Here is a 27,346-nt window from a genome sequence, read left to right on the forward strand (position 1 = left end):
TTGCCTGTGCCTGGCACCTCTCACTGCCTCCAGACAGTTCCACAACCAAGCCATTCCAAGTCATGCACTTCCATCCCATAATACAAGTGACTGCAGGGGAAGGAGAAGGTTCTCAGGGATGGGGCTTTCTATAGAAGGTCTTTAGGGCCTAAGGAACAGGGAGCGGTGGACAGCTGATGACACTGCTGCACATCTGAACTGAGACCAGGCGGCTGGACCTTCTCTGAGGAAAAGGGCACATGTGGCCCTCAAGCTCTCTCCAGCTCCCTGTGCCTCTTAGAAGAGAGGAACTCTCTCTGGAGGTGTTTTTGGGGTGTCTTACCTTTTTGCCTGATGAGTAGGGAGTGCAGCACCTTCTAGGATTGGAGGCCTCTGGGGATCCTCAGCAGAGGTGACCTCAGCCTCAGCCCCATCTTCAGAGCCAAGCTCTGCTTCAGGCCCCCCCCCCAGATGCCGCTCTTTCCCTCCTCACTCTCACAGTTCCACAAGGGTCGCCTCCATTTCTTATCTTCCAATCTGGCCTCCATGGCCCTCCAGCCCATCAGAAGGGGGAGATGCTTCTGCTCAGGTACTATCCGGCCCCTGTCTCATTTGATCTTAGAGAAGCACCTGGCAACACTGAGCCCTCTCTCCTCAAAGTGCTCACTACCCCCTGCTGTGGAAACTCCCTCTCCTGGCTCTCTCCACCTCTAGCCACTCTTCTTCCTTCTCTGCCTCCTCTCCTCCCCATCTTCTTCTCCTTGACATTCCTTCTTCTTCTTCCTCCTCCTAGGGATTGAACCCAGAGGAGCTTTACCACTGAGCTACATCCCAGTCCTTTATGTGAGATGCTGAAGCTGGTCTTGAACTTAAGGTCACTCTGCCTCAGCCTCCCAAATCACTGGAATTGCAGGTGTGCGCCCCTCTGCCCAGCTTGGCTATCTTCTTTGCAGGGCTTCTCTTCCCCCACCCATCCTATAAGTGGCATAATTCTTTGGGGGCTCTGTCCTGCCTCTTTGTTCTAGCTACTCTTAGATTCTCTTTGGGCAGTATTTTTTTTTTAATATGCCCATGGACTCCATACCCACCTGTCTGTTGATGGTTCCTACCTCTACATCTCCAGTCTAGATTGACCCAACACACTGCACAATGGGCTCTCCTCTAGATTGACCCAACTCACTGCATGATGGACTCTCCACTTGGATGACCCAGTAGTGCCTCAAATTGAACATTTCCCAAAGTAAGCCCCTGCCTTCCTTCCCATGAATGGTCCTTCTCCATCTCTGTTCTAGGAAATAACACACTCATTTAGTTCCCTAATTCAGAAACATAGGTGTCATCTTTGACTTTCACCTCTCCTACATCCAATCAATCAAGTTCCGGAGACTATATATTCTGAATGTTCTAGAACAAGTCTTCTCTTATTTCCTTAGTACCCATCTTTATCTATTGCCATCACCCTTTGCCTGGACTGCAAACTAACTGGCCTCCTGACTCCATTCCAAACATAACCAAACTCTTCCCCATGCTGCAGCCAAATGGGTCTTTTAAAAATTATTATTATTATTATTACCATGGATTGAACTCAGGGGTACTTAGTCATTGAGCCACATTTCTGGCCCTTCTCTTATTTTTTATTTTGAGACAGGGTCTCACTAAGTTGCTTAGGGCCATGCTAAGTTGCTGAGGCTGGCTTTGAACTTGCAATCCTCCTGCCTAAGCCTCCTGAGCCACTGGGATTACAGGCATGCACCACCCACGAGCCAGGTGGCTCTTAAAACACGAATCTGATCATGTCACTCCCCTGCTGAAATTTCTTCAGTGGCTCCCAGTCATCCTGAAGACAAAGCCCAAACTTGCTGGCTAAGTTACAAGACATACCACAGCTTGGCTCCTGCCTGTCACTCACTCCTCCCCTCCCACTCCACACTGCAGCTGGGCAGCAGTTTGCATTTCTCTTGGGCCTGCAGCTCTTGCTCCTGCTGCTCGCTGTCTGCTCTAGCTGGGATGCTCACTCCAGTCTCTTCTCACCTAAAAGCTCATTCCTCTTACCTCCTGCCATCCTTCAGGTCTTGGCTTTCACTTTTCATCCTGCGGGAGCCTTGGCTGATTCCCCAGATTCATTCCGGTGCCTCTGAGATGCACAAGCACAGTGACGCTACCATTGTCCCCTATTTTGCTGTTGTACTCTACGCAATCCTCTGAGTCCCATGGAGACTGTGCATCTTTTTTTAAAATTCAGGACTCCCTGTACCCAGTACTGTGCTTGGCACACACTAGGCACCCAGTGATCACTACCAAAGATCCTGTACTCCTTGCTCACTTGGCAACGGGGGCAGGACACCCTTAGGATGCCTCTTGAAAAAGATGGAGAAGACACAGAAGATGAGTAGAGGGAGCTCAGGGACCAGGCTTGCGCTTTTTCTCAGGGAAGAAACTGCTTTGCTAGGGGACAGTATAATGGTATAAGTTAATGAACGAGGACCCAGGTCAGAGAGGTTAAGCAAGTGCCCAGGAACATGCAACTTGTAAGACCTTGAGCTGGAGTTTTAACTCAGACAAGTCTGATCCTGAGCACATGCTTAATCTGCCACTGCTTTCTCCTTCCCTCCAGATCCTTCCTCAAAACGCCCAAGAGTTTTGAGGATGGAGGAGGGAGGTGTGGTATGCAACGCCCCTCCTGCCCTCCACAGTCACTTTCAGAGGAGTTGGGACTGATGACATCTCTGAGAAGGGCCGAAGAGCAGGAAAGCTGTCCAAGGGGTTTGAAATGAGAAGAACTCAGCACACAGCGCTGCAGGAGAGTGTGTGGGCTAGGTCTCCACCATCCGACAGTGTGTCGCCAAGGTCTGCACCTTAGAATATGTGTCACCCTAAATAAAACAGAATAAACTTGTTACTTGCGAAAAAGCCATTCAATATCTTCCAAAGCCAAGAATAACATCATTTAGAACTACCTGCTACTTGAGAAAGATCTATGACTCTGCAGCCCACCGCCTTCATGGAGAACAGACATTTTCCTGAAATGAAGAGGCAGGGGCTGGGGAAGCAACTGCTAGGCTGACTACTTGGGGGCATTCATAATTTCCGGAGCTCCAGGCTAGAGAGGGGGAGGGATGCAGAGGAAGCCTCCGGATCCATCGCAGCCGGGGAGCCAGGAGGCTCTTGTCCCCAGGGAACACTCCCCCCAGCCCATTCCCCTTTCCTTCCTGCTCATTCCTGCAGCTGACAGGAATGAGGCTGCTAGGCCTCCTCAGGGAGCCAAAAGGCCTTCTGGGCCAATGCAGCTGTGTCAGTCTCCAGTCCCGGCTCCAACCTGCTCCCCTGGCCCCCATTAACCTGCCTCTCAGCTACACATCTGTTAACCTGGGGCCTGAATGGCCTTATAGTAAAAACCCTTCTGAACATCTGGAGTGCGGGGGGTGGAGGGGCGGGGAGGACCCCACCTGGAAGAGAGAGGGAAAGAGAAGGAGAGAAGGAAGGTGAAGAAGGAAGGGCAATCTGCAGTGGTGACATGGGAGGCTGGATTCTCAGTTCTGACCTTTGTCAAGGTGGAAGGGATGGAGGGGGCACCATGAAGAGTGGGCCCAAGCCTCCTCCAAATCATCAGATCGTACCATTTAAGTCATCCTGCTCCTATGATCAGAAACCACAGTAAGTGCCACCCAGCCGGGCATGGTGGCACATGCCTATAATCCCAGCAGCTCAGGATGCTGAGGCAGGAGGTTCAAGCCTCAGCAGCATTGAGGCCCTAAGCAACTCAGTGAGACCCTGTCTCTAAATAAAATACAAAATAGGGCTGGGGATGTGGCTCAGTGGTCGAGTGCCCCTGAGTTCAATTCCTGGTAAGAAAGAGAGAGAGAGAGAGAGAGAGAGAGAGAGAGAGAGAGAGAGAGAGAGAGAGAGAGAGAGAAAAGAAACCACTGGATATCCCTGGGGCAGAATTTTCTTTTAGGTACTTCTGCTTTCACTCCGATATCCCTGCCCTTTATTTCAGCAAAGAAACCTGTCCCCTCTCCCTCTGCCTCAAACCCATCCTCTTCTTTCTCCAAGCCTTGGCTTAAGCTGTTTCTCAGGCGAGGCTGCTTTCCCCTTCCTTTCTGCCCAAACTTGTCTCTACTGCCTACGTGGATACAGTACTCACCTCCTTAGAAAGTCCCCCTAGAATGGTTCTGTCTGAACTTGAGGCCTGATGGGCACAGAGGAACACTAAGTACCAGAGCCAGAGGTTTTCAGTCTTCCTAACTTTTTTTCTCATCTCTTAGTCTTCACTTTTCCATCTGTAAAGTGGGTGTGGGCCCTGGGCTTCATGTGATGAACCCAAGCACTCTGATAACCAAAAGGTCCAGTGGGTGCTCTGCAGGAGGATTGCTCTGGACTTCAGCCAACACCACCTGAGACAAATACCTGGCTGGACCCTGACTCTGCCAACTCTACCTGTGGCCAACAGCACGGAGAAGAACGTGTCAGAACTCAGGGAGACAGCGAGGGGAATGGCGTGGGCACAGACGAGCAATACCCTTTAGGAATTGCCAAATAGGAAACTAAATAGTGAGCTTTTGGGAAATCTGGTGAGTTCTGAGAAAGAGCTCCATGCCCAGCCCAGGTCCTTCCTCCTAGTAAGACCTGACAAGCATTCAAATCTGACTGTGTCCAAGTTGCTCTGAATTTTCACAGTGAGGAGGGGAAGGGGTAAGCCTTGGGAGCAATTGCAGGGGTTGAGCACTGCACCAGGCTCGAGCTTGGGCATCTCACCCACCCCTTCATTTCACCATATCCAGCCTGGGAGAACTTGACCCGGGGACCTGCATGCTTGGGTTCTGGCTCAGCCTGAGACTCTAGATTGCAGCAGCCTGGGGAATCTGTCTCCTTCCAGCTGAAAGGATGCTATGGAATTTTAGGGTCTTTCTCTGAAAATGGCTGCTGCTCTTCCTTGAATGTTAGCTTGGTCATTTTCTAGATGAAACATCCCAGACAAATTGTCTAAACATTTTGAGCCTCAGTTCTGTCCTCCGTACACTGGGAATAATGAAGTGGTCATTTTGAAGATTCATGAGATGATGTAGAGAGGGACTGGGCACTAGGTACAGCACAGTACCAGATACAACCACAGTAACTGCTGCTCCTGATACAAGTGTTACTGCTGGACTAATCTCTAGAACTGACTTCTATGGTATCATCAATTTCCACTGTGAGGGGGCACTGAGGTTAGATCATTTGGGCAGCTCAGTTCTAGAAACCCTGGCTTGAGGACCCAGAGTATGATAGACTCCAGGGGCAAGGATTTGGGACCTTCCCCCGCCAGACTTTCCTGCAAAACTAGATTGTCCAGAAAAGGACAGATGCTTCTCCAACCCTTGAGCTCAGGACTGGGCTTCTGGGTAGTCAATTACTACAGCAGTGATGCCCTAGGATCATTCCTTCTATGGCCTTTTCATCCTGAAGATCTGTGTTGGGCACCTTCACTGAGATGCACCTGCGTTCAGTGCGATTATCATCAAATGAGAGGTTCAAGGCATGTTCACAAACAGCTGGTGCTAGAATAAAGCAGGTGCCTATGAGAGGTCCAGAGCATCCTGGGAAGGACAGCAGCTAGCATTCGTTGGCCATTAGCTATGTGCCAGGTGCTGTGCTAGGTTTTGAAGGTGGAAGAGGAGTTGAACTGGTGCAGATGAAAGGGCAGATTTGCTAGGAGAGGAAGAGCCCGGGCAAAGAGTAAAGGCAGTAACTTGGGGGCGTAGGAAGAAAAGGACTTTGGATCTGGAGCACAGCAGCTTGATTTGGTGCAGGCCTAGCTTCCTGCGCTTACAGTGCTGCCTGCCTGACTGTGGACCCCAGAGTCTCTGCTGGGGGTCATATGTGAGGCTAGTTGGAGACCACTGCAGGATAAGACCTGGATTATAGCAATGGCCATTGGGGCAGGTTGAGAGGACAAAGCCTTGAGATTCCAATGACAGGGCCTGGGGGCTGATTAGGTAGGAGATCCAGGGAAGGATGGGCTGCAGGGAAAGTGGATTGAAGCAAATGAGTTTTCTCCCACTGCACACTCCCAAATCTTTCCCTCCTCAGTGCCCTTCTCTGCTCTGGCTGCAGGCTCTGTGGAGCACTCCCTTGCTGGCCCCCCTTGTCCCAGCACTCCAACAGCCTGGGACTTAATTATACACTGACGCACTTTGTTTTTAAAAAACATGTTTATTTTTGTTCTGACTCATTGTAGAAAATTTAGAAAATACAAAAAATAAAAAGAAGAAAATAAAAATCATCCACCATCCTACCACCCAGACACAACGCTCGTTAACATTTCTGTGTGTTTCTCTGTGAACACACGGACTCTTCCGAACACATGTGCGTCCTGTATGATACATGATAGTACCTTATGTTGGAGTCTGGTGTAGTCTCTTCAAACTCTATCACTAGTTTAAGAATTTTAACTTCTAAATGTTTTTGAAAACGGTGATATAATTCACACAGCAGAAAATTCACTCTTTTAAGTATGCAATTCAGCAGTTGTTAGTGTACTTATAAGGTTGGACAACCATTCCTACTAACTCTCAAACATTTTCATCACCCTCCAAAGACGAACTTTGCTCAATTACAGTCCTTCCCCATCTCCCTTCCCCCACTCCCTGACAGCCACTTATTGACTGTCTGTCTCTGGATCGTTCTATCCTGGACATTTCTTATAAATAGAGTTACACAACATGTAGCTTTTTCTGCATGGCTTTTAAAACCTCACGTAATGTTTTCAAAGATCATCCATGTCTTATTAGCATGTATCAGTACTTTATTTCTTTTATTTTTTATTGTTATTATTTTTTACCTTGTTCCTTTTGATAGTTTAATAGCTGAATAATATTCTTTCACATGGCTAAATCGTATTTTGTTTTATCTACATATCAGTTGATGGACAATTAGGTTAGTTCTACTTTTTGGTGTTCTTTTATTTCTTGCAACAATATTTTATAGCTTTTAGAGTATAGGCATTGCACTTTTTTAAAAAAAATTATTCCTAGGTATTTTATCCTTGTTAGTGCTATTATAAATGGAATCGTTTTTCTTATTTCCTTTTCCAGGTTGCTCATTGCAAGTGTATATAAATACTAATGAGTTTTGAATATTGATACAACTTTTCTGTACTTGTTTATTAGCTCTGACAATTCCTCTGTGGATTTTAATTAAGTCCCTGTCTATTTTTCTCACTTTCTATTTTATGATATGAGTTTAGTTTTATTTCTTGAGAGTGCCCCCAACTCCCCTGCCAAAAAAGTGCCTTAGGGATCTCAATTGTAATTACATTGCCTATAAATTGAATTGTAGAGGCTTTACAAATTTATTATTTCTTTTAATTCAGAACATCTTTTAGGGGCCTGGGGGTGTAGCCTAGTGACAGAGCACTTGCCGCTTGGCTCTAGGTTTGATCCCTAGCACCTAAACAACAAAAACCCCACATATTTTATATATCTTGGTAATCTTTCTGTAGTTCTAGCTTTTTTCACTAAGGACCCATATATTTCATTTGTTTTTTTTTTGTTGTTGTTGTTGTTGTTGGTACTGGGGGTTGAACCCAGGTATGTTCTGCCACTGAGCTACATCCCCAAGACCTTTTATTTTTTTTTATTTGTTCTTTTTATATATACATGACAGTACAGTGTATTTTGACATATTATACATACATGGAGTATAACTTGTGCTAATTAGGATCCCATTCTGTGGTTGTACATGATGTGATGTTTCACTGGTCAAGTATTTATATATGAACTTAGGAAAGTTATGTTCCATTTATTCCACTGTCTTTCCTAATCCTGTGCCCTCTCCCTTGCCTTCATTCCCCTTTGTCTAATCCAATGAACTTCTCTTCTTCCCTCCTCCCCCACCCGTATTGTGTGTTAGCATCCACATATCAGAGAAAACATTGGGGACTGGCTTTCTCATAGCTTCAGAGGCTCCAATTCCATTCATTTACCAGCAAATGCCATAATTTCATTCTTCTTTATGGCTGAGTAATATTTCATTGTGTATATATACCACATTTTCCTTATCCATTCATCTCTTTTAATTTTGAGATAGTCTCTATAAGTTGCTCAAGACCTCACTAAATTGCTGAGACTGACCTCAAACTTGTGATTCTCCTGCCTCAGTTGACTGAGTCTGTAGGTCTTCAGCATACCTGGCAAGGACTGCTATATTTCTTGTTAGATTTAGCTCATGAAGTTTATTGAGTCTTCCTGTTTATGAATTTTTTTGTTTGTTTGTTTTTGGTGGCTATCACTGGTGGGGAGGAGATGTTTCACTATTGTCTCCTGCTCATTTTTGGAAATTTAGGAAAGTATTAGGGTGTTTGTTGTCTTAGTTCATTTTCTGTTACTATAATGAAATACTTGAAGCTGGGTAATAGAATGTGATATTTAAATAATTAAATCCTATTAAAATATTCATAAATGACAATGAGCTATATCTTGTGTTCTGTGCTATCCTTGGTAGCTTTTGTTATTAAGTTAAACTGAGTAAATCAATGCCTTTATATTTATGTGGTGCTGAGGATTGAACCCAGGGCCTCACACATGCTAGACAAGCATTCTACCACTGATCCACAACTCTAGCTTATTAATGAGAATTGTTTCTTACTTGAAAGTTTGGAGCAGTTTAGTGATAAATTGCCTGGTCCCAGAAACTTTGGGTTCTGGGAAGCAAATTCTTTGGTAATGTTTCTCGTTTATTCTTTAGTGTTTGATTTCATCTGTTTTTCTATTTCTTAGTTGAAGCATTATATTTTCCTGAAAATCATCCATGTCATTAAAATCTTTTTTCACTCTGCTAATAAATGCAGTGATTTTTGAGGAAACGGTTCTCTTCTGGGAAAAATGGAAACGATGCGTTTTGTCTCCCTTCCATCACGTTTTATACTTTCTTTCTTAATGTTTAGCTGCTGTTTCCATTTGTTCTCTTCTCCTCCTCCTCCTCATCCTTCTCTCTCTCCTTAGGACTCCTCTGTCTCACGTTGAGTCCATCTTGGATTCTCCAAACTCTGAACGCCATCTCCTCAACTCAACTCGGAGTGAACCCAGGTTCTGTTTGGGTTCCCTCTCTTCTTGAGGAAGCCTGGAAGCATTCTCTGGGCAGCAAGCTAGGGCAGTCCTACAGCTCTACCATTTGTCTCTTTTCTCTCTGGAATCATTGTCCAGTGCTGCCTGTTGCCCAGTCCCTGAAGCCAGTGGTTTTCTGGTGGCAGAGGGGTGGGCCAGTTCCTGCGGCTCCATCTCGTCTAGAGATGGAAGTCAAGTACTCCTCGTTCTTGAGTTCTCTGTTATCTCCCTTGATTGCCTCTTTTATGTCTTTAATTTTTCCTTGAGCCAAGAACAATACAGGGCTACTCTATTTTCCAATCCCTTACATGCTTAATATATTTTTGTGGACTTCACAAACAATAGTCCAACTAACTCAATAAAAAAAAATTCTTGACTCGTGATCTATTTTTTTCTCTCAGAATTCTATAGATACAGCATCATTTTCTCTCTAATATGTAGTGTATCAGAAATTTCTGAGGTCAGCCTTACCATTTTATTTCTCTGAGGACAGCATGTTTCTTCTTTATAGGTGCATATGAGTTCTTTTTCTTTATCTTTACAACCAAAAAATTTTAAAATATATATTTTTAGTTGTAGATGCACATAATACCTTTATTTAATTTATTTATTTTTATGTGGTGCTGAGGGTTGAACCCAATGCCTCACATGTACTAGGCAAACGCTCTACCACCAAGCTACAACCCCTGCCTTTATAACTGAAAAATTTGCCAGACTATGTGTCAGCATAAATCTTTTTCATTTGGTTTGTTTGTAACACAATGAGCATTTAAAATTGGTATTATTTTTTCAGCTTCAAAAAAATTTTTTTTTAAATTTATAACAATTGTGTGCTTCTGTTTCTGTTCCATTTGCTCTGGTTTAATCCTCTGAGAATACCTGCAGTTCTTAAGTTCAAAATTCAATTATCTTTCCTATTTGCCTCATCTTCATTTTTATAACTTTCATCTCTTTGTCCTTTTATTCCAACTTCAAAGAGAGCATCTCATGTTTGATTTCCCATTGCTTATTCAGTTTTTTTTTTTTTTTTGTGGAGCCAATTCTATTCTTTATCACTTACAATGTGAATTTGAATTTGCTCTTTTAACTTTCCTTTTCCTGCAAGCTGCCCACAGCCCACCTAGCTCTGTTGGCATTTCCAGTAGTCTTTGAAATGCACCTTTATTTTTTCTATTTTATACTGTAGTTCTGTCTCCACTTCTTTTTCTTTTTTATGCATTTTTTGTTCCAATTTCACAGAGGTCATGATTATTTATACCTTATTGAGGATGCTAAATAACTTCTATCCCATTTCAAAGATGTGATCTTCTGGCATGATGCTATTACCTCTTCCTTGTATTTAAAAAAAATACTGTTTTTTTTCAGAATTTAAAAAATTGCTTTTTAATTTTTTCTCATCTTTATACGAAATATTTTTTTGTACACGTAGCTCACATTTTGTCTATTAATTCACCCATTGATGGATACTGGGTTGTTCCCACCTGTTGACTGTTGTGAATAATGCTACTATGATTAGGAGTGTGTAAATATCTTTTTTCTCCTTTCTTTGGATAGAAAAAAAAAATCTTGCTGGGCGTGGTGATGCACGCCTGTAATCCAAGTGGCTCTGGAGACTAAGGCAGGAGGATAGCAAGTTCAAAGCCAAACTCAGCAACTTAGTGAGGCCCTGAGCTGGAGATGTGACTCAGTGGTTGAGAGCCCCTGAATTCAATCCCTGGTACTAAAAAAAAAAAAAATCATATTTAGAAGTACTAAATGTCACTAGAGAGGTGATGTGAATTTCCCATGGCTTTGCTTTCTGTCCTCCCAGGGCTTCTCAGATTTATAGCTGGAAAGCAGGTTGGCATGCACAATTCCCAGGCCAATTTTTAGTGTCTAAGCAGATATTCATGTGGATTAACTTTGATATCTGATGGAATCTTATCCTTCGCCCAGTAATTGGTTATCTGATTGTCTTCACCAGGGTGTGAATCAGACTCTCCATACCAGTGATTTGCTACCTTGGCCAAACATTAGAACCACCAGAGGAAATTGTGAACACCTTAATCTTCACCCTGAGCCTTTGACAGAATTTCTGGGGCTAGACCCAGGTATCAGTGTTTTGAAAAGTTCCTTAGGTGACGTGACTGGGGTGCCAAAATAGAGAAGCTCTGCTTTACCTCAGGATATATAGCCACCAGGGCTATCACAGCCGTTGCCTTGAGTAAGACCACCTCCCAGGATAAAGGTGCCAATTCCAGACCCTTCCCCTCCTTCCTTCCACAGTATTTTCTAGAAGTTGAAGTCTCTGAGTGAATACAGAAATCTGGGCTGGGGTGGTAGGGTGGATGGTATACTGGCCTCAAAAAGTATCATTGATATTGGGTTCAGTTTTGGGATTCTGATTCAAAATAGACGGACGCGGAGGTCTTTTCTCATCTTCTATCTTATGGGGACGGTGCTGCTCTGTCTCACAAGGCAAAACAGGAACACCACTCATTATCAGCTATCTTCCCTGGTCCCACTGAACTCAGGGTTAGCAGAGATGTCAGATTCTGGGTAAGTGTTACTTTTGGTCCAAGTCTCAGTTTTCATTCTTTCCCCTTGTACTTCACATGTGTTTAGTAAGAAGGTTGTTAGGTTTCCCTCCCTTTTAGCTGCACGCATTTTGAGTGTGTTTAACTTGTTCCCTTCCTTTCCTTACTAGGTTGGAGGAGAGGGACTCTGTCCAGATTCCCTGTGTGTCAATGCTTTGGCACAGGGTGGGGGTGTGGAGGGTGCTTAGGGGTCAGTCAATCAGGAGGAGAGGCTGAGTACAGGAGGGAACAGAAACATGAGGGTCAGGTCAGAGACTCTAGGAAGAGGCATTTTAAGCAGAGCTTTGAAGAGAGGAGAGAGAAACAGGAGCAGCGGCCTCTGCAAAGATAGAGGGATGAATAACCATGGACTCTTAAACAAGGAGGCACCCAGAGAGGCATATTTGCAGATGAAATGGATGATTGGAAGGACCTTCTCAGAAATGAGGCTAGTGAGAGAATCTTTTCAGGGAAGGGATCTCGAAGGCCAAGCTCAAGAGTTTGGAGTTGCCTGGAAGCTATAGATGATTCTGAGCAAGAGACAAACAAGATGACAACATGGACGGGGGGATGACTGTGTAGCCTGTGTGAGTTTATGTAGGGATGGGTGGAGGGATGGAGGCAGGGCGACTGAAGAGGAGAGGATTCTTATCACGAAGACCTGACTTCTCCAGTTCTCACATAGATCCACGGAGAGTCGGAAGCTCTCTGGAATGAAGGAGGAGAAATAAACTGTGGGAAGGACGGGAACCCTGAGTGAGGTAAACCAGAGCAAATATGGGCTTTCCCTGCTGACTTCTTCTCCCCTTCTCTCTTGGTACCTTTGGAAGTGTTCATATGTGACTTGGTTTTTCCTGATGCCATTACTATAGGGTCTACTAATCGTGTCTTCAAAATAAGGGCATGTCACTTATATTCCCTGAGCCACTGACATCACTGCTCTGAGTCTGGGGAGAAAAGTTAGGAAAATCCCTGTCTGCCTCTTTCTCCACCAACCACAGCTGCCTTCGCCAAGGGCAGGCATCCAGGCCCGGGGCAACCGCAGGACCCAGCTCCCAAACACACGTCAGACAGCCAGAAAGGTCCCCAGAAACCAGCCTGGTGTCTGGAATCCAATGGCTGGAGGACGGGGGATAGATGAGATGGCTTTTTGTAGTCCCCGCCCCAGGATTCCGGGATTGTCACCCACAAAGCTGGCCTTGTGCCCAGATCTGTAGGTCTGTGTCTTCAGGGCAGCTCCTGAAGGACACACAGTCTCCCGCCTGCCTCCCTCCTGGAGGCGCCTAATTATTTTTATATATTGCTGCCGAATAGAACACAAGGAATGGCTTGCAGGAAGACTCAGGTATCCTCCTTTGATGTGTACAAAGGAAGCGGCTTCTCTGCCTCCCGGGGCTCTTGCACACCCATCAATTCTCCTGACAGATGGAGGGAAGGGTGGCTTGGGCATTAGCATGGCCCGGAGAACAAGTTGGAATTGCCTTCATTTTAATATCCCTGTTTTGATCTATTGGAAGGCTGACAGTGAGAGGGGAAGGATCTTATTAGGTGGCGTACATCAGAATTGGTACAGTCCCTTTCCTCCAGCAAACCCGGACCTTCCCTGTGAAGGAAGTGGGAGAGAAACCGGATGCTGGAGCCCTCGGCTACCCTCCTCTCAATCCCAGCTGGGAACAAAAAGGGGTGGCCCCGTCTACTGCCTCAGCCCACCCGTGCAGGGAAGCCTGTGTTCTCTCTCCAAGCTCCTGATGGCTCACTCAGCTCCTCTCGGCTCCCCATGCTCTCTGTCACCATGGGACCCATCCCCCAAGAGGGCCCAGGCTCTGGCTCCCAAGAGTTTTGGTTTTTGGATTCTTCAGAACTTGAGTGTGTTGTCTGAGGGCCTGGTGGATTCTGGATGTGGAAAGTCACTGCTGGGACCCACAGGAAGGGACCCAAGTGTTGGATGCCGCTGAGAAGTGGCTCATGGGACTTGAGCCCGAGACCTGGGGAGGGTGTCTGCTGTTAACCCTGTAGCACTGTCTATTGGGCAAGGGTTAAAAACCAGCTTCTCCTCCCCAGAGACAAGAGCAGGGAGAAGGGGGCACTAGACTCAAAGAACCCCAGACTCAAAGGCCACTACCTTCTCTGGCTCTGCCATGTCTTTACTTTGGCCCTGGCCAAGTCACTTGGCCCTTCAGGATTCCCTGGTTGAGAGGGGTCCTTTCAGTTTTCATTTCTGTGGCTATGGTCTATTCTCAGAAAGCACTTCTCTGGATAGTGCTGGCAGTCCCCATAATTTTCTTTCTTTCTTTTTTTTTTTTTTTTTTGTGGTGCTAAGGATGGAACCCAGGGCCTGGCGCATGCTAGGCAAGTGCTCTACCACTGAGCTCAGCGCCCATAAATTGATCAATAAGAAATACAGATCTAAAATCCCATATGAGCAAATTTTGGGGAAAGACGGGCCCCAAATCAAAGTGCGCATTTGGGTAAAGTCATTCAAAGGTTCAAAGCTGGCCTCTCCTTCCTCCACCTCTGCTGACATCCTTCCCAGCACTTAGGTCCAGAGCTCCCTGCATTCCAAGTCTGGGTCTCATTTTCAGAAGCTTCTCTCAAAAAGCTGTTCTCCACTAAAAGCTTACTGAATAATACTTGCCAGATTAAAAAAAAAAAACCACACAATAGCAAGCAACTTCTATATTCTAAAAAAGGAATATTGTCCAAATGGTGAATTTTAGTCATCTTGAGATGCTCATGGGACGTGGGGTGGAGTTGGCTGCTAGGGCCCTATATGACATCACAGGGGGCCTGCTCAGCAAGCTCCCTGTCTTGGGGACACAGGGACACAGAACAGAAGAATTTGTCCAAAGAAGGCTTCTAGTCTTAGAAGGACAGAGCCACAAGGACCCTTAAGCTAACCTGTTCTCATACAGGTATAGAAACTAACACAGGAACAGGAGGCACCTAAAGTAACAGAGCCCCAACAGAGTTGTCTTTCTCAATCTTTAATCTCCCAATTGCTACAAGCCCTTGGGGACCAGCACATTCTCTTCCCAATGGACAAGCTCTTCTTTCCTCACTCTCCACCTTAGCCGGTACCTCTGCACCCGCCCCCCCACTCTCCCATGTTGGGCTTTGGCCAGCATCTCTGCACATACTTTTCTATCTGCCAGAAATGCTCACTCCCCTGTCCACCTGGTAAAAATTCAGGTATTCTTCAAATGTCACCTTTTCTGGAAAAAAAAAAATGTTACCTCTGCCCAGAAGCCTGTCCTGCCCTTCCTGGCCTAATGATTTGCATGGTTCATTTTATTCCTTCAGTTCTCAGTGCACATCACATCCAGACACACTCCTCCTGCTCTCTGACACAGGAGCGCACACACACTGCATCACAATTGGTTGTTTATTTATCTTCATTGATGCACTATGAGTTCCTCAAGGGCTGGAACCAAATCTCAAGTTATCTCACTGTCCCTAAGGTATTGCATAGAGCTTAGCTAATTTCTTAGAGATGTCCAGGATGATGGCCACTAGCTGCCTGTGTCAATTAAAATGAATGAAATTTGGTTTCTCAGTAATGTCAGCCACATTGGAAGTGCTCAATACCCACATGTGCCTAGGGGCTACGATTTGGGACAGTACTCTTTCTCTCTTCACAGAGCTCCATAGGACAGTGATGTTTCTGAGGAGACCAAAACCATATAGTACCCTACATTCGTCCTTGGTGGGCCTGGGGAGGCCTTTGCTGCCCTGACTGCACAGGTGCTGGTACCTGGCACAGAGAAGGTGCTTGAGGAAGAACTTCCTGGAACTGGGGGTGGAGCACCATCACGTGGGTTCTGGGTTTGTTTACTCTATCTAGGTCCTGATTGGGGTGCAGCTCCAAAACCTGATTCCCTAAGGGCCTCTGCGGGTGCTACTCCCCTTAGCTGACAGATGTCTCTCTGTAGGGAGGGAAGGGCCTTTCAGGACAAGCTCTGCTGCTCAAGTCTTAATAAGGGAAAGCTTATCAAAAGCCCAGATTGTGTGGTGGCCACTTGAAGATGAAGATCCCTGGTTCAAGGGTTCCCCAGCTCTTCCCTCCAGCACCCTAAACCATCCTAGGACAAGGATAAGGTGCACTGGCTGTGGGCAAGGGTGACCTCTCCGGCCTCCCATGGCCCCTTGACCTGGGAGCCTGGGGTGGGGAACACACTTCACACACACATCACAGATGGTGTTCCAGAGTCGTGGCCCCTGAGAGCCAACCCTTTGTCCTGAGCAGCCTAGGATTATGGGTTATGTACATAGATGGGGTTTTAGCCTTGGGAAACTAGCATAATTTTCCTTGGTTCCTCCCACTTTCCCTGACTCCACCTTCTCCACTCTCCTGGGCCCTGTCTTCCAAGACCCTTACCTCCTCCTAGGAAAACAGCTCTGACTCATGCACTTGAACCAGCATCCCACCACCTCCCACCTTCTGCCCCAACCTGTCCCACCTGACCCAGCCTCAACCCTGTGGCCTTGATCGTCTTCCTAAAATACAACTCAACAGTCGCTCTACCGTAATCTGCCCTTCTCCACCTTCCCCTACCTGGCCCGGCCCCTTCTCATGCACTTCCAAACGCTGACTATTCACAAAGTACCTTCCTGCTCTGGGTTTTGCTCATTCTGTTATTTCCGCCTCATGTATTTTCTCTTTCCCTAAGAAAACTCCTCCTACCTTTGAGAGCCAGCTCCAGCTTCACTTCCTCTGGGAGGCCTTCCTGGATTCCCCCAGGCTGAAAGAGTGTGTCCCAGCTCTCAGAGTGTTTCCCACACACTCAAAGTGTGTGTCTCAGTCTAGCCACAGGTTTAAAGCCAAAGGCTCTGGAGTCAGACTGATGGCTTCACCTCCCTGAGCCTCCTTTTCTGCATGCAAAGGGGGAATAATAGGGTGCCTAGTCCATGGGGCTGGGGAAGATTAAATATGATTGTATGTGTAAAACATCCAGCACACCGGCTAACCAGCTATTTCTCACTAAATGTTAGCGAAGGCTTTAATGTTGTTTTATTAGGTAATAAATTAAATGGTCTAAGAGCTTTTGTGGAGAGGGACTCTTGTTATTCAAGCTGGGACCCCCGACTGAGCAGAGTGCTGGCATAAGAGTAGGCATTCGGTGAACATTTATTGGATTTATTTTATTGATTGACATCATCTGTAGTGAGGGGCATTTCAGAGGACCTGATAGGCACTGGGGGAGGGAGCTGGGAGGGTAGGGGCTTTGTAGAGCCCTCAAGAAACCGTGAAGGGCCTTTGCAGGAGGCACATTGCAGCCTCTGTAAGGGAACTTAACAGGGGTGTCATTGTGTGCAAAGGCACAGGAATACGCGGCTGTGTCATGGATGCAGACTGCTTGGTCTCTAGTTGGTCAAGAGAGAACCAAGGAGAACCCTCTTGCCAAGCAGAACCAAGGCACGGGCAGGGAGTGCTCCCATCTTGGGGTCCCATGACCCTCCCAGCAAAGGTTGACAGCACTGGTGGCCGGTGCTGGTGCAGGAGTGGGGGCCCCTCCTCACCACTCTGCAGGTGCCAGCCTGCTCCCTGCTGGAACCCTCACCTTTTCTGGCAGGCTCCTGGTCAGGGCTGTTGGTTCCTCCAGGCAATCAACGGCTCCCACGTGAAATATTTTCCCTACAGAATAACCATTTCCATAGTGGCTGAGGGTTTTTTTTTTTTTTTAATATCCTCCCCCTTCTGCCCTATCCTTTTCTCCAGCTCCAGAACATGAGCCCCCTCCTGCTTTCTTCCCTCTCTTCCTTCCCCATGTTCTACTGAAAGTCAGTTCTGTGCCTATACTGTGCTGAGGCGGGGTTTAGGGATGAAAATGCAGCCCTTGGCCCAGGGCAGACAATAACCTTAGGTCAAATGAGCAGTTCTGGTCCTCAGGGTCACTCCCCTGCCAACCTCTCCCTCCCCCTCACATACACAGGAGAAGGCCTGGCCCACAACTTTGAAGGAGTTTTGGGGTCGGGAGCAGGACTGACTTCATGGGCTGAGCCTGCATCCCGCCCGGGCCCAGACCTCAGAGGGGCCTGTGCTGGGTTAATACTGTTATTGTCCTCTTGGAATTCTTGATGATTTTGAACAGGGTTTTACGTTCTCATTTTGTGTTGGGTCCTGCAGATTATGAAACCGGTCCTACTCAGGGGGGTAGAGAGAAGGAGGTAGACAAACTGGGGCAAGAAGTGGGCAGAGAAAACCATGCAGGACAGATGGCAAGGGGCTCCCTTCTCTGAACTTTCCATCTGAAATGGAACCTCGTCTGTCCTTTCTCTGCAAAAATCCGATGGGCTGATGAGGGAAAGGAACACCCCAGGTCTTAAGACTGGCATAAGATATTGTCTTAGGGTGGAGGGGTCACATCAGGGGGTGGTGGGAACTCTGGAAGCCTCATCTGCCTCTTGCTGGAGGAGCAGTGGAGCCCCAGCCTCCTTCCGGCCCACCTTTCCTCATGAGTGCTGGTCCTCAGCCTCCATCTTCTCCTGAGGATCTCTGTCCCACCTCTGTGTCTTCTTGAACCAAAGGCTCAGAGCTGGAGAGGGGAAGAAGTCACGGCTGACCTGAGTGAAACAAAAGAGAAGGACCCGGGCCCGCTTCCCCTGCTGTCCTCCTGGTTTTCTTTGGGGTCCATTGGCCTTTAGATTCAAGGTCAGCCTGTGCTCAGGAAGAAGGTGTTTGTACCAGCACTGGAACTCTCCACAATTTCTTTTAAAGAATACCTGGTGATATCCATGGGTCAGCTGGTGGTCTACTGCGAGTCCCAAATCTGTCCCTTCTGTCTCGTGTTTGACTAATATCTGGTGGGATATGATGGATTAGAGAAAAACAATCTAGAAAGGGCTCGTTAGATCGATCTAGGCCTCTGTGGGTGGTTAAGAGCTCCCTGGTTCCCAAATAGAAATGTGTCTCCTGCAGTATTTCTGTCCCCTCCCCCCATCATTTTGGGAAAGACAGATTGGCAAAGTAGAGTTTGAGGTCCAGCATGCCACCCAATTGGGACATTTGTCTTGATTTCTCAGGCCAACAGCCTCCTCAAGTGGGTGACTCCGGCAGATCCCTTCAGGTTCTGATATAATGGGATTCTAAGTTTATACTATTGTCCTTCTGGGTCACTATGAGCAAGTAACTTCCTGCTGTCTAACCTCAAGCTCTTCTGCTATATCTTGCTCCCTGTTAGGTCCTCATCTTACTTTAGTCAAGTGGGACCAGGTCTCCATGTTCCCAGCAATCCCCAAAGTCCTATAGAGAGATGACTTTCACACCACCCACCCCTTGGTAGTGGAGAGAAGGGCTCCCACTCTCGCTTCCTCCCACCCTGCCCCAGACGCAGCCCTAGGCTGGGGGAGCTGAGGAGCAGTTTGGCCCTGCTGTTTCTCCTCACACAGGCAAGCCTGAACTGGCCCGCGAGGGCCCCGCTAATCTGCCCTATTACCGCAGGTAAGAATTATAATCAGAAAGCACTCGAGGGGCCAAGGCCCACGTGGGAGAAAGAGAAGCGCTGTTGATTTTATTCCAGAGCTTAATTGGTATAATTGCTCTCTTCCTCCTGCCAAGCCAGAGATGGGATCAGCTCTCCCACCTGCTGATGGGGAGCTGCTCAGAAAGTTCTCTTAGTCTCAAACGGCGGATTCTGATGGCTGCTCAGAGGCTCCTCCGGCTCCTTTCCAACTCCAGGTGGCAGGAGAACCGAGGGTCCCCCTACCCTGGAGGGCTGGGGACCTTAGTGGAGCCTGAGCCCTGGCTCAGGGGGGCTGGGAGGGTTTCTTCAATGATCACTCCATCCCACCAGGAGGACTAGGAGGAGGAGGTGGGGAGGGACTTCTCTGTAGCCAAGGTGCTGACATCTGGGGGACCCTGAGAATCACAGCATCCCAGAATGGGGAGAGGGGAGAAGGTAGAAGCTGGCGTTGATCCTTTCCCCACTCCTGCTTTCTCCCTGCTCCTCCCTGCGTTTTCTGGGGAGTCTACCTCTAAAGGGGTGTTTTGTCCTCACAAAGTCACCAGGACCTGTAATTGTCAAGTACCTATAATTGTCTATTGCAATAGATGTCACATTTAATACTAACACTATTCAATAATTTAATTTTTTAAAAGGCTCTAAAACATGAATGCATTTAGGAATCAATGAATCGCCCTGGGGACCCCAGGGCTCATCTGGATAGTCTCCTTGTTAGAAGGGGAGAAGGAAAAGGGGTACAGTCAAGAACCCAGTGCCACAGGAGGGGGTCTATTGCTAGATCTGTCCAAAGTGAAGTCCACATTCCATCCACACTCCCAGGAGCTCCCTGAATCGGAGTTGCTAGATGAAATACAAATCTCAGCAAAGCACAGTGGTGCACACCTATAAACCCAGCTACTTCGGAGTCTGAGGCAGGAGAATCGCAAGTTCAAGGCCAGCCTGAGCACTCAGTGAGACCCTTTCTCAAAATAAAAATAAGCTAGTAAAACAAAAAAGGCCGTGGATGTAGCTCAGTGGTAGAGTGCCCCTGGGTTAAAACCCTAGTAATAAACAAACAAACAGACAAATCTTGTATGGGAACTACTTATACTAAAAAGGTTTCCTCATTTATCTGAAATTCAGATTTCACCGGGCATCGTCCCAAATGTTGCAAGGGACATAATTTATGCTAAAAGTTACTTGTTATTTATCTGAAACTCAAATTTAAATGGACAGCATGTGTTTTTATTCCCTATCTCTGGCAATATCTCCTCAGCTCTTGGGTCACTCCCAAGTCCACCTGGCCTGAGTGAAAGACCTGGACTCCCTCTCACCCCCACAAGCAGCAGCAACAGGGCTGCAGGTCCCTCCCCTCCCCAGCCCGCTCCTCCACCTCACCACTGCAGGAGATGGGGGAGCCAGGGCTCTCTCTGCTAGAGCAGAAGGAGGCCTGGAGGTCCTGCAGCCTCACCTTCCCTAACAGGAGACACAGAAGCCCACCCTGAGCAGGGGCCATGCTTGACCCAGGCTGGTAGAAGAGGCCCTCCCTAAGCTCTCCAGCCTGTAGGTTGCCCAAATGCAGAAGAGGGACTGATCAGGACCCTAGGTTACATGCGTGAGCATCAGTGCGTGTGTGCAGGCACACATGTGCTCACACATGTGCAGTCGGGTGGAGGAACAGCTTCCTGTCTGTCTCATAGCACTTTCCCATGAGCCTCTCTAGGGCTCTCTGCCAGCTCAGCCTCTGGGCTGATTTCCTGGACCTTCTCAAATAGGTGAGCAAAGTTCTCACTTCTGCCCACTCCGTGCACCTCAGTACTGGTATCAGACAGTGGGGAGGCCCGTGGATTGGGGTTCCAGAGAGCCTGAGGTCAAATTCTAGCTCCGAGGCTCACTAGCTGTGTGACCTTGGGCAGCTTAATTTCTCTGTAAAATGGGGTTAATAAGAACTACCTCAGGATGAGGTTGAGAGTTTCATGCTTGTACCTGGTGCTGTACTTGGCCTATGACAAAGACTCAACAAATAGAAACAATAATAATTATTTGGTTGACACTGTAGAGCTGCACCCAGCCCAGGGCTTCAGGAAAGAAGGAATGTGATTACACTCCTTGGGGAGTCAAGTTCTAGTTACCCATTCAGCAGGGAGTTGTAGAGGGCAAGGCCTAGTCCTGCCTGACAGCCAGGCCCCAGTCCAGCCCCCTGGCTCCTGCATGCAGTGGGCTGCTGGGCCTTCTCCACTTTACCCAGTAAGGATTGGTATGGAATCTGGGCCCACTTCCCCTGCATTTTCCTGCCTTGAGGCCCTCACTCATGATATCCTGCTTCTTCCTTCTCCTGGTCTAAACCCTACCTTTCTTTAAGAAAGTCATCTCAAAATTTTCTTTGTGGTGGTCCTAAGCAGGACTCGGGACTTAGGGGTCTGTCTAAGATGGTGACCCCACTAAGAAGGCCTCCCCAGGGGCGGGAGGATGGTGTGGACATCTGCTGGTGACAGGTGAAAGGGGGAGGGATAAGAGCTCTTGCAGTGATCGGATGGATGGTCTCATGTCATTCTTTTTAATTTCTGTTTAGGGTTCAATTATGAGACTGTGTACATTTATTTAATTAACTTCTACCTAAGGAATATATTGCTTATTTGCATCAGTAACATTGCAATAGATATCACACTTAATACTAACACTACTCAATAATTTAATTTTTTAAAAAGGCCCTAAAACATGAATGCACTTATGAATAAATGAATCACCTGAAAATTAGATTAAAATTCAGGCTCTGATTTAGTAAGTCTGGAGTGGGGCCTAAGAGTCTGCATTTCTAACAAGCTCACAGATGACTAAGTGGATCATCCCTGTATCACATGCTGTGAAGCAAAGGCCTAGAGAAGAATTGGATATGTCCACTGTTGCCCTAGTGGGAGTGGGATGATGGGGCCAGCATGACCAAATTGGGTTACATAACCCTAGGCCTCTTCAAAGGGGTGGTCAGGCAGGTATGTAAATGCCAGAGACTGTTGATGGAGTGGGGGTGAGGTATTCTGGGAGGGTTCCATGTTGGTGTAGCAATCAGTGAGGCACATAAGCAATAATTTTGTAGAGGGTGCCAATGATGGCATCATGGTTAGGGATGTGTACTTTGGAGCTGGATTGTCTGGGATTGAATCCCATCTCTACTATGTATCAGATATTTGACCTTGGGCAAGTTACTTAACCTTTATATACCTAATTGTTTCTCACTTGCAGAGTGTGAAGCTTGCAAATTATGAAAATAAAATAAGTGACTTGATCCTTAAAACCTTCTTAGAACATAAATGCACACTCAGTCAGTGGGGGCTGTAACTACACAAGGAACTGAAATTCAAGCAGGGCCATGTGGTGGAGACTCTGTTCCACGATGGTCAAGGTCCAGGCAAGGTAGATCTGCCTTCTAAGTATCTGCTGATGTGAACATTAAGGGGAATGGAGCTCTTTCAAAGAATACCACGTCTATGGCTGGGTGAGCTGCATGGTGATGCAGTTTTCACGAAGGCCAGGCAGTGTCTCGGTTTCCTGTGTGGGTGGTTGTCATTCTCCAGGCTTGGTTTTCTAAATAGGCAGGAGATAGGAGTGAGATGACACTGATATGCCATCTGTAGTTTCTGACTGGTAGGAATTCAAGCACACTGAGGGTGAGGCTGGAATGAGAGGTTACTTGTGTGCAGGAAGGAAACAAAGAAGCAGAATACTTTATGAGATGCTAAAGAGACCCCCAGAGCCTCTGCATAACTTAACTGTGCCCTCCAGGCACTGTGCTATCCAGATCAAGAGCAACAGGGCTTACCATTAGAACAGGGTGCTTTTGGGGACTGGACACTACTGCATCAGTCAGGTTCATTTCCTGAGTTTCTAGAGCAAATGAGATGGATATGGCTGCCCCTTTCTGGACATAATCATTATGGAAAGCAACTCTCTCTTTGCTGACCTTCTGCCTCCAATATTACCCTTAACCAATACCTACATGGTCTCTTAGGGGACCTTTTTAAAGCAAAAATCTAGCCATGTCCTTCCTTAGCTCAAAACTCTCAAGGAGCTTCCTATTTTCTATAACATGGCATTGCTTATGAGACCCTTCAAACTTCTCTGTACACTTCTCTCATTCTTTCCCTCATTCCTCCTTCTGGAAGCCCTACCTGTGTGCTTTCAGGACCCCTACAAGGCTACACTCCCTGTTTCCCACATACTCTTGCCTCTGCTTAGAGTTCTTCCCCCGCCCCTTCTCCCTGACTGATCCTGCTTGGCCATCAGTTCTCGATGTAAACACCGCTTTCTCCTGGAGGCAGTCCCTGACACCATGGGGCAGGTACCATAGTGCCTCATTGAGACTCTCGGTCTGGCTCCCACTGGACTGTAGGGCTCCAGGAGGAAGGACTCAGATGCTTTCTTCTTAGCAGCTGCCCTTTCTCAAACACTGCTTCTGGGACAGAATTATTAGGGTTTTCTGTCCAAGTCCCCTAGAAGCTCCCATGGTAGCCTCTCTTGAGAGGAGGTGGTCCCCACGCCTTTCTGTGCCTAGAAACACCTGGGGCGTTCTTTAGGGACATATTCCCAGGCCCCACCCCCGTCCTTCTGAACTCTCCCAGGGAGGGCTTGGGAGTCAGTATTTTCACAATGATCCCCAGGTGATCTAATCAGTTAGACCATGAAGGATGAATGATGACCACCAGAGGACCCTGTCTGGTGTGACAGCCCTGCCAATAGAGGGTGCTCCCTGAAGCGTTTTTGGTCCCATCAGGTCAGGATTGATGTGGGTGGAGGGTCTTCTCTAATTGCAGCTTTCAAGGGATTCCCTGGTCAGTTTGCACTTGCTGCCAAGTCTGCATGTCAGTCTGTCCACCCAGAGCTCTCTTGCTGGAGATCTTGGGTGGGGGGCGGGGAGGTTTCTCCCAGGGGTTCAAGAGACTTGAAAGGGAGGATACTGCTAAAATGACTTAGGGAAGAGAAAGAAGCTGCACCTTCTACAAATTGATCTGTACTGTTGGGATGATAGAAAGTCACCTCCTCTACCCTTCATCCTGTGTGCCTGCGTGGGACAGCCATGGTTCAGGCCCAAGACCCCTTCAGGATAATAAAGTCCAGGAGTAGATCCATGGGTCATGGCTCAGCTTATCTGGGTCCCATGAGACCAGCTACATGGGGTGATAGCCTAAGTCCCAGTCTGGAAGGCAGAGACAGTAGCACACTGATAAAAGATATCATAACTTAAGCACACATGTAAAAAGTGAAGACAGGCAGTCTCCTTGTTTGCTGAGCTACCAGGATCTACAGACCACATCAGAAATCCTTGAGTCAGCCTGGAATCTCTGGTTGTGCACAGGCAAGACCACCTCCCATCTGTCTGGGGGAATCAGCAAACCAAGCGTTTCAATCAACCCAGCAAGAAACTCCAGGACTTTGGCAGAAGCCCCCCGGAACTCCTGGGTCCTTGAGGGGACAAGGAACAGTTGGTGCTAGGGGTGGGTGATAGAGAATGGCTTGTGTCTTTGGGGAAGCACTTTTCTTTGGTTGGGTACAGAGGGAGATTTCCCACTGTCGATGGTGGGGACATCTCTATTATATGGCCTAAAAGTCGACAAGGTTGAAAAAAAAACAATGTCACCTTCAGGAGAGCCATGGCATAGATTTGGAAGCCTGGGGGGAGGGGTGGTGGGGAAATACTGGTTATCCACAAATAGGCTATGGGTTCAACCTTGGGTTTGAGAGGAAGAATTAGGATCATAGATAGAAATGTCTGGCATAAAAGGAACAAAAAGTGGTTTGACATAGAGACCAAACAGGGGAACTTAAAGAAGTGGGATACAGGGTTAATAGTAGCCAAGTTTCAACTTTAGTCCCAGGATGGTTTGGAGGCCATTATTGAACTAGAGATTGATCTGCAGCCTTCCCTTCACTGACCCTCTTCCTCCTCTCTCCCACCAGGCGCCTGGATGCCAACCTCATCTCTCTGGTCCCAGAAAGGAGCTTTGAGGGGCTGTCCTCCCTCCGCCACCTCTGGCTGGATGACAATGCACTCACAGAGATCCCCGTCAGAGCCCTCAACAATCTTCCTGCCCTGCAGGCCATGACCCTGGCCCTCAACCGCATCAGCCACATCCCTGACTACGCCTTCCAGAACCTCACCAGTCTTGTGGTGCTGTGAGTGCTGTCCTGGCCCCATCCCTGGCTGCGTCCTCCTGGGCCTGGAGGCTGCATGTTTTCTCAAGTTGGACGGGAAGCCTGGCTAGCTTTGCTCTTCTCTGCATGTTGCTGAACATCCTAGTCTCCTTTTCTCCTTTGTACGAGGGATGAGGATGTCTATCCTCCATTGACCACATTAGATTATCATGAAGTAAAACGATGTTATACCTATTGAAGGGCTCCAAGAGTCACTATAGTGCCAGAATACTATAACCAGAAAACAGGAATTAAGCTATCATTTTCTCACTATGTACATATAACAAGTCTACCATGCTAGTTGGAATAGAAAACAAGAATTTCTTAACTAATTTCTATCATATTTGATGATCAAATGATGCAGTCGTATACTCTGGCACAGAGATGGGATAAATTCACCTCATTCTGTAGATCTAAAGAAGCAAAAAAAGCCATCACTTGTAATTAGACAGCAAAGCCCCATCAGGGTAATTACCTGGGAGATAGCATCCCTGGCAGGAATTGGGGACTGGGGTGAACTCTGCCTTCCCAATGGGAACTTTAGAGTGCAAATTAGCTCCCAGCTAATTGCTATGAATGATTGGTAAGTTCATAGGGTAATTACTAAGGGCTTGGAGGTCATGTGTAATTGCTTTGAGTTACACACTAATTGCTACAGGAACATGTGTGTTGGTGACTCTGCTAAGTGGCAACATTACTTTCCCTGCTCTTGGAAATCTGGTGTGATTTTCCAAGCCAGGGAATGAATGATGCTTAGTTATATTTCAGAGATGAAAAGACAGGCACTAATTTGTTTGTCTAATTCTCTGTTCTGGGAGATTAGAGAACTAAGATGAATATTCTTAGGGAGCACAAACTTCTCTCAAGACGATCACATCCTCCCCACTCCTGGGAGCTGGTGACATGTTTCTGAAGGATCAACAGAACAGGGTGATTGGTCTCAGCTTTGGTGAGACTCGTATCCCTGTGACTTCATGAGGGAATGAGGTCAGGCTCCATGGGAGACTACTGGAAGACTGAGAACTTCATCATGGGTCTCAGACAAATGGGCAGCCGCAGGTACTTATAGAGATCCTATGTGGACACTGAAGAGCCACAGGATGATGACACATAGCTGTTTCCCCCAAGGGGCAATAGCAGAACAAACGTGGGAACAGATAGCTGAGATGTTGTATAACTGATGTTAACATAGCCAGTTGGCAAGTATAGGTTGGTTCTCGGTAGCATAAGAATAGAAAAGAGGCTGATGCAATTATAAATGGGGGAGAGGGAAGTTTCACAGGTGAGGTGCAGCTGGTCCTGGACCTGGAAAAATGGTGGATTTAGATGAGCAAAAAGTATAAGAGCATTGAAGTCAGGGGTGTGCAGCTACCTGTGAATAGTCCAATATGGCAAGCAGAGAGTCCTCAGGCAGAGTGTGGAGAAGAGGTTAGTGATGGGAGTTTGGGGACTCACAATGTCAGGGCAGGGAGTTTGGCTTTCATCTGCCAGTGAGAGAGGGGAATTTGAAGCCTTTCAGGCCAGAGTTAAAAGAGAGTATTTTAAGAAAGTCGATGTGAAGGATGGATGAGAACAGGGGCAAATCAGTTATAGGGAGATCAGTTCAGAGGCTCTTAGGCATCAAAGTCCAGGTTAGGGAGGGGGCAGAAAGCCTAGAAGGAAAGGCAGGCTGTAAGCAATTTTTTGAATGGAAAATTGGTCTGGTTTACTGGGGTCAGAGGGTGGGAGACCAAGAGGAAAAGGAGTCATGGGTGACTTCACAGTTTGGCTGGGAGGCAGAGTATTGGCATGAAAGTCAGGCCTGTGGGAGAGTTAGGAGGCATGGGGACCCACTGGGCATAAGGAGGGACAAGGGACTAAGGGGGAAAAATACTGGTGCAGGAGCAAATCTGAAACAGAACTAGACTCTAGAATGGTGGAGTTTAGTGGCAGTTGGGATAGGGATATGAAGAAAATGGGACAACTAAAAACCCTTCAGGAAGGGGGCGTTTATTCCCAGAAAACAAGGGCTGTTTTCTCTACTGGAACAGAGGCTCCCTGTGGGCAGGAATCTGTTGCCCGCTCTCGAACTGACTGAGATTTAAATCCCAAGGCTCACAAAACT

The 27,346-nt window shown here is 47.1% G+C and overlaps 1 protein-coding gene across 5 annotated transcripts in view; it reads left to right on the forward strand.

Annotated features, from left to right (window-relative positions):
* The window catches only part of Lgr6 (leucine rich repeat containing G protein-coupled receptor 6), a 121,783-nt gene that overhangs the window by 51,586 nt on the left and 42,851 nt on the right, over positions 1-27,346 (forward strand). For all 5 annotated transcript variants that reach the window (XM_078022591.1, XM_040277176.2, XM_078022590.1 and 2 more), the window contains one exon: positions 25,009-25,224. In XM_078022591.1, coding sequence (XP_077878717.1) covers positions 25,009-25,224 — 216 coding nt within the window. The remainder of the gene's footprint in view (positions 1-25,008; positions 25,225-27,346) is intronic.

Source organism: Ictidomys tridecemlineatus, chromosome 10 (assembly GCF_052094955.1).
Source record: "Ictidomys tridecemlineatus isolate mIctTri1 chromosome 10, mIctTri1.hap1, whole genome shotgun sequence".
In the NCBI taxonomy this organism is placed as follows: Eukaryota; Metazoa; Chordata; class Mammalia; order Rodentia; family Sciuridae; genus Ictidomys; species Ictidomys tridecemlineatus.